A 7,470-nucleotide genomic window follows, 5' to 3' on the forward strand; every position below is an offset into this window, starting at 1 on the left:
TGACTCCCTACATACTAAAGGTAGGAAGAAGAAGCAAAACACACTTATGAGTACGAGTGGTGGAAGAAGTTTTCCTTGCTCAAATAAAAGTAGTGATTCAGTGTTGATGTATTAACATAGGAACAGTATTTTAATGATGTTGTTGGTTCTGGTGGCATTACATCTATCCGTTTTACAGCGCATTCAGAAAGTATTTAGACCCCTTCACTTTTTTCACATTTTTTTATGTTGCAGTCTTTTGCTTAAATCGTTTAAATTCATCAATCTAATCTCAATATCCCAAAATGACAAAGTGAGAAAAGAGTTTTAGAAATTTTTGCAGATTTATTAAAAAGAAAAAACTAAAATATCACATTGACAAAAGTATTCAGACCCTTTGCTGTGACACTTGAAAGTTTGCTCAGGTGCCTCCTATTTCTCTTGATCATGTTTGGGATGTTTCTACACCTTGATTGGAGTCGACCTGTGGACGATTCAATCGATTGCACATGATTTGGACAGACACACACATGTCTATATAAGGTCTCACAGTTGACAATGTATATCAGAGCAAACCCCAGGCCATGAGGTCAAAGGAACTGCCTGCAGAGCACAGAAAACAGTTTGGCCTCAATTCTAATAGTCATGTTTGGAGGAACCCGGGCAATGCTCATCACCTGCCCAATACCATCTCAATGGTGAAGCATGTTGGTGGCAGCATCATGTTGTGAGGGTGTTTTTTCCCATCAGCAGGGAAAGGGAGACTGGTCATTGTTTAGGTAAAACTGAACAGAGCAAACTAAAGAGAGATCCTTAATGAAAACCTGGGACAGAGCCATCATGACCTCAGACTGGGCAAAAGATTCACATTCCAACAGGACAAAGACCCTAATTACACAGCCAAGACCATGCTGGAGTGGCTTAGGAACAACTCTGTGAATGTCCTTGAGAGAGAAAACTGAAAACAGTGATTTAAGAAAAATCATTTGTTGTACCTGATGTCTGCATATATTCCTTTGATTACACAGTAAGTCCTTGGCATTCCCTGTGTATTTTGTTAGAGTCTGGTGCATTTTGTTGTGTTTTCTATGAAGACCAAATAATGTAATGCTGCTATGTGTGGGACACAAAATCACTGTGTGTTTATGAAATCATGGGTTTTAATGTTTTGTTAATATTGAGGAATACAGCCTGGGCTATATGTACCTGGGCAAAAACACTGAATGCAAAGTATATTATGTTTATTTTCATATCATTGTAATCTATACTATTAAAATATTTTTTCAACATATATAATTTTTATAAAAAAAGAATATTGTCCCTCCACCTTTTTTATCTGACTATACAGTCAAATATTTAAAAATCCGTAGCATCACTGCTTGGTCATGGTGCTTTGCCAATGATGAGGATGCTCATGAGAAAAACCATGATGAAAAAGATCCACATGAAGAATCTGTCCATCACCTTAGCAATCTTCTTCCATTCTGCCCCCTTGGCGCATGTGGCCCTCTGCTCTCGGAAACAGTTGGCGATATACTCAACATTGCACACCAGCTTGGTGTCCACACCAGGGATGCCACTTCCGTGGCAACAGAACACGCAGGGGCTAAAGGATACAGTGGGGCCTTGAGGTGGAGCCTTTTTTTCTTCTGGGCTGGAGGGGACCTTCTGGTCCTCTTTACAGCAGTCACCTGTGGGGATTTTACCATTAGAGCCTTCATACTTTCCAGGTACGAAGCTGGAGAGGTGGCTCCTCTCTTTTCTCGTGATGTGGTGCTGGGCTTTCACTTTGGGATGGTGTTGTGGTTTGGGCGTCTGGGGCCTGGGGTATTTGTGATTTTGCCTGTCCTCTCGGCTACTGTGGCTCCTGGGTTTTCCATTCGCATGAATGTGAGAGCTGAGATGCTGGTGACGAATGTCATCCTGGGAGGCAGAGGCACAGTTCTCACCTACCTCATACACAAAGAAAATCTTGGACATGTAGTCAATGATGAGGACTTTTGCCCAGTGGGGAACTGGTTTGGCCTCTGCACCACAGAAGTGAATGTTCATGATGAAGATGGTGAGAGCTGTGGAGGCTGTGACCATGGTCATAGTAGCAATATAGTACTTCCCTGTGTAACAGACAGGGGGGAAAAAGACAGGAGGGAAGGTTTCTGTTAGGACTCTCAAAAAGATACTCCATGACTTTTGTTTTAATTTGGCAATATTTGTCTTGAACTCCTTCACTGAACAACTGAGATCTCACTCAAATGCAAAGCCATGCTAGCAGCTTTGTGAAGCTCAGCAGCACTTCGTGCTAAATGCTAACATCAGCATGTTAATGTTACAATGACAATGCTAATGTTTGGCAGGTTTAATATTGCTACACTATGTTCACCATCTTAGCTGAGCGTGTTAGCATCCTAACATTTGCTAACTAAAACTAAACACATTTAGAGCTGAGACTGATGGGAATGAATAGTATTTGGGCATGAATATTAGACAAATTATTAATTTGACCTAATTATGGTGCTATATGCAAAGTTAATGGTGGTAATAGAGGAAAAGTAAGGAGGTCATTAGAATACAATATCTAACGACCATGAATGTCTTTACAAAATGTATTGCATTTCATGCAATAGCCGTTGAAATATTTCAGTCTGGACCAAAGAAGGGGATCAACCAACCGACCAACCGAAATTGGCATCCCTATAGCCAAGCTGCTAGCATGACTAAAAAGACACTAAGACAAGTTGGCAAGCCACTATGATAAATTTAAAGATGCTACAGTTACATAAAATATTCTAAACATAATGGCTTCGACACAATCCTAAACAAACACATTCTTACCTATAAGCGGCACACTCTCTGATGGAGGCATGCTCTCAGCCACCATTAGCTGAAACACAGTGAGAGCCAGAAGAACCGTCACTCCGAGGGAAACCTTCTCCCCAGAGTCTGCAGGCAGGTAGAACCCCAGAGGAGCCAGAAAGGAGATGAGGAAACAGGGGAGGAGGAGGTTGAAGATGTAGAAGGAGGAGCGGCGCTGCAGGAGCAAGGTGTACGTGATGTCTGGATATGGGTCAGAGCAGCAGCCATACATTATGACATTCTTGGTGGCCGGCATCCCGTGGCACTCCCATTCCACATTTTCTACAAAGTCTGACAGGTCACCGCTGTCCATGCCCATAATGATGTCTACCTGGAATTAGGGTAAGGACGAGTAGGTGTAAAGTAGGCACACAACCATCTCAACCCACTGACGTTTTCCAAGAAAAGACAAATTCAACAAACAGATATAATGCTCTATACAATGAGTCTTAAGGCAAGGGTATAGAGTATGTGTGTCTGATCTCTTTTTCAAGCTAGTCAGTCTCAATTACCCACTGATCTAACACTGAGGTCAGAGCCTCACAACCCAAACCTGAGTGAAGCTTGTGTCATTTAACGAAGTCATCTGACCTGATAAATGTAGGTGACACAGATCTGCATCATCCTGAAAAGGTGGATAAACTGAATTGAGGTGGGTTTATCCTCCACAACATTCCCTGGTTGTAAGTGAGTATGGCTGCCTGTGTGCATGTGTTTCTCCATACCTGGTTACCATTGTAGGTCCAGGAGCCAAAAGTCAGGTTACATTCCTGGCTATCAAAGGGGAAGTAGGAGACATCCACCACACAGGAGCTCTTGGTGATGGCAGGAGCATCCCAGGTTATCTCTCCATTGTAGCGCAGTTTCACGTTGGTGTCCATCGGCCCAGAGAAGTCATCGTCAGCTCTGGAGGAGGAGAGAAAGTAGACACACACTAACAAAAGCTCACGTCACCAATGTCATTTAGTGAGCTGCAATGTCGTCTTCAGTTACAGTAGTCAGAATGGGACCTGGATGTTATTGGCTAAAATCCAGAATTGACTTACTAGTGTTCTCTTGTTTGTTTCAATTGTATACTTTATGTTCTATGCTTTCGACAGTGTGTTACCTGTGTATTAGACACACAAGCACAATGAACGTATTATTCAGATTACAGACTCAAAAATGGAGTTGATTCAACATCTCTGTGATACACTGTCAACAAAAAATTTAAGATTATACATTTTATACAGGTAGGATATTTGTATGGCTATTGCATTTGACTCTACAAGCATTCCTAATAAACTGGCAATTTAGTGTTTGTCAATGTACAATGTCTGATTATTGTATGTTATGTAATTATGACCACTTTGATTCTGATTTTCATGTTTTATGACATAATGTCCAAAGCATATTATGTACTAAACTACCAAGTTTGTCTCTATCATTGCATGATAGCTGTATCACAGGGGCTGTGATCACGTGAGGCAATTCTTTTGAAAAGTATGCTTATATGCAAAGGATATAAATGTACCACATATAATTTTATCACCTATATATTACTAATAGACGTTTGAGCTTTGTTAAATATACTGAAACTGTTGACAGGAGAATTTTGCAACTCTGCAGTTGTAAGTGTTTTATTACAGATTATTATTATAAAAGTATATTTATAATGTCACAAATACCTAGATTATAATGAAATACCCTCAAGAAATGTTAGTCCGTGAAAGTGGTGAGCTCCCAAGGGTGAATGTGTGTATGTGCATAATCCTGCCTCTTGCTGGAGTTAGTCTTTTAAAATAATACTGCAATAACAGTGTTTTAACCTGTTATAGTAAAATAAAGGTTTGACAAGAATTGAAACTCAGGGCCCATAGAGGCCGAAATTAGTTTTTGCTAAAAACACTATGCTCATAGGAATAGAAAGATCAGGAAACTATTTTGTGTGTGTGTGTGTGTGTGTGTGTGTGTGTGGATGACATGTTTTGGAGTGGAGAGGGAGGGGCCAGGCCTCCACACCAGGCTGCTAGGGATGTGGATGACTTCAAGTCCGTCATAGTCCTCTTTTTTCCACTTCAGGTAAGCATTGATGTCAAAGTCCAGTAGTCCTCTTTTTTCCACTTCAGGTAAGCATCATGCCACGTCTGCCTAATCCACAGATAGGCGATCAGCACCTGGTTCCTCTCATCCTTTGCGCACGCACACACGCACACACACTCAAATAAGAAAAAGCATTTGAAGATGCACTCATACAAACACACACCTACCTACAGACAATGGATACACATTAACAGCAGATCGTCTTGATCTCTTTCTCATTTCTCTACTGCTCAACAACTCTATGAGAATGACGGGGACAGATACGCCTCAGATTATCTCCACAACTGAAATCTAGCCCTGTCTGTCAATATCAGGTGGATGAGCAGAGTGACAGGGGGGATGAGGGTGATTAGTGGGGGTGGTATTGGTGTCGCTGCGAGAGCTTCAATGAAGCACCGAACCGAAGAAAACATAACCCTGTTGGGTAACAGGACACCCTAAGACACACACACACACACACACACACACACACACACACACACACACACAACCTTGTCTGGCTCTCACTGTTGCCCTCTCAAACATGACAGACTGACATCAACAGACAACCTGGTATACCACAGAGACATTACATTCAGTAGGAAAGCTGGTTCTCTCTCTTCAGCCACACAAAGCCAAACGCACGTGCCCAACACAAGTGCTAATTCTCATTGGGCTGACCCAGCACTGAACCTGAACAGGAACCTAAGCCAGCTGAGTAACAGTAGGCCTGGCCTGTACAGTAGGAGGTCTGCCTGTCCTTCATACACATCAGCACCTACACATCCATCCTTTAGCGACCACTGTCTTTGCAATAATGAAAACCCAGTATAAATTTAATACAAATACAACTTAACATCTCATCTTCATGTTTTGGATCTAGGTTTGGCATATCTATGGTGTCAGTTATACTCTACAGTTCTATGTATTTGCATGATCTCTACCAAGCTAATCATAAAGCATAACAATATTCACAAATACACCTTGGTCTTTAATAAGAACTTTTTGTGTGCGTAACAGGTTCTTCTGACAATTTTACAGATTTTTTAGTTCAGCTCAGTTCTATTTGGCTGAGACAGTGTTTTAGTTGAGGACAGTCCTGTTGTCTAGTTTGAAGAAATTGTTGTTATGTTGATAATTAAGATCTTATCATAGAATACAGTACATACAATAATCACTTTAGAATTTAGTAATGAGGATCTTGCAGATGAGCTAGCACTCACCATGTCTTTGATCTGAGAAAGTGTGATCTGTAAGGTGACGTTGAGGGCTCTGTCTGTGTCCTCCACAGGCCGCAGGGCGCTGGAATAATTCTCCATCAGATCATTCAGAAGCTTCTGGGCATAGTGACCTTGAGCAGAGTTAACCACTGGAGGGAGAAAGATGTGGTCATCGGTCATTTGTTTTTGACAAATGAACATTGGTGTTTTCTAATGTGATTTTATGTACCATTACTTCTGAGATTGTTATGTTGTCTGGCACTGTCACATACATGAAGACCATGGACTCACGTGGGCATAACCATAATATTAATGAATTTAATATCTGTATTTTCCTGTACATTGCTCTAATAGTGCCTTTAAATTAATCTTAAGAAAAACTAAAAAATTAATCTGAAAATCTAAGAAATTAGAGAGATAAATATAGACTGTGTGGTTGTAATATTTGTTACTGATGCTTTTTCTACATGCTACACTGTTTTTAGGCAATAAGTACTATAAAATGATAAAATTTATTTGGAAGCATTTGTAGGAATAATTCTTTTGTTTTTGTTGGACCATTTTAAAAACCTGCATCAAGTCTTAGTGAATTGAGAGAAAGTTAATTTTTACATTGGGTTTAAATACCAGTTTTTAATATATTAGCAAACAAACTTCCTCATCTTCATTAAATTCATCTTTTTAGATTAAGTTAAATGGTTTGAAAGCCATATGCAAAATTCAACTGGTAATGGTTTTTCCTCATGAGCATACTGCTTTGGTAACTGCTCTTCAAAGCCACTGCGGTTTGTGCATAATTGCGCGCACAGCACTGCATTTAACATTGATAAACTTTCTCTTTTAACCAAATGAGAAGCATGCGTTTAAGTTTAAAACAGCACAATCTGTTCGAATGATTAACAACACCACAGACACTTTTCATTTTCTGCAAGTAAGAGCTCGAGTCTGACTCACCTTCAGGAAGCAGCATCGCCAGACAGATTAGTGCGATCATCTTGAGCATTTCTGAATACCTCCGAGAAGAAATAAAAAACAATTGGGAACAGAAATCCACCGGTCCTGGATTTCATCTCCTAACAGGCCTACATGATGCCCGTTCAACCCCGATTGAACCCAGTTGCAGATAGCAGGGCAGTTTTAGCTGGTCGTCATGGTGGTCAGCTCAGCTCAGCTCTGGCTGCTTGGCAGGGAAGGGAGCACATCTGCTGTCTGAGACACGGAATAAAACTCCTGCTATCACATAGCAGCAGGAGACCGAGAGAAACAGGATGCCCACAAATCATCGCCTCACCACACAATGGGCTATCAACCTGTCAATCAAACGCCTGCCACCAGGTGGGCTGCTGCTCTGCCCCTA

General features: G+C 41.0%; 1 protein-coding gene across 1 annotated transcript; it reads right to left on the minus strand.

The window, feature by feature from the left end:
- Nucleotides 1-1,314: 1,314 nt before the first annotated feature.
- LOC120785727 (neuronal acetylcholine receptor subunit alpha-9-II) lies at nt 1,315-7,107 on the minus strand. The gene is made up of 7 exons (XM_040120599.1): nt 7,068-7,107; nt 6,117-6,262; nt 4,953-5,003; nt 4,821-4,905; nt 3,558-3,766; nt 2,812-3,163; nt 1,315-2,093 (listed from the first exon to the last, which is right to left on the minus strand). Exons 1-7 carry the CDS (start codon nt 7,105-7,107, stop codon nt 1,363-1,365), a joined length of 1,614 nt encoding a protein of 537 aa, XP_039976533.1. The 3' UTR covers nt 1,315-1,362.
- Nucleotides 7,108-7,470: the final 363 nt, after the last annotated feature.

The sequence above is a fragment of the Xiphias gladius genome, chromosome 23, assembly GCF_016859285.1.
Source record: "Xiphias gladius isolate SHS-SW01 ecotype Sanya breed wild chromosome 23, ASM1685928v1, whole genome shotgun sequence".
NCBI classification, from domain to species: domain Eukaryota; kingdom Metazoa; phylum Chordata; class Actinopteri; order Istiophoriformes; family Xiphiidae; genus Xiphias; species Xiphias gladius.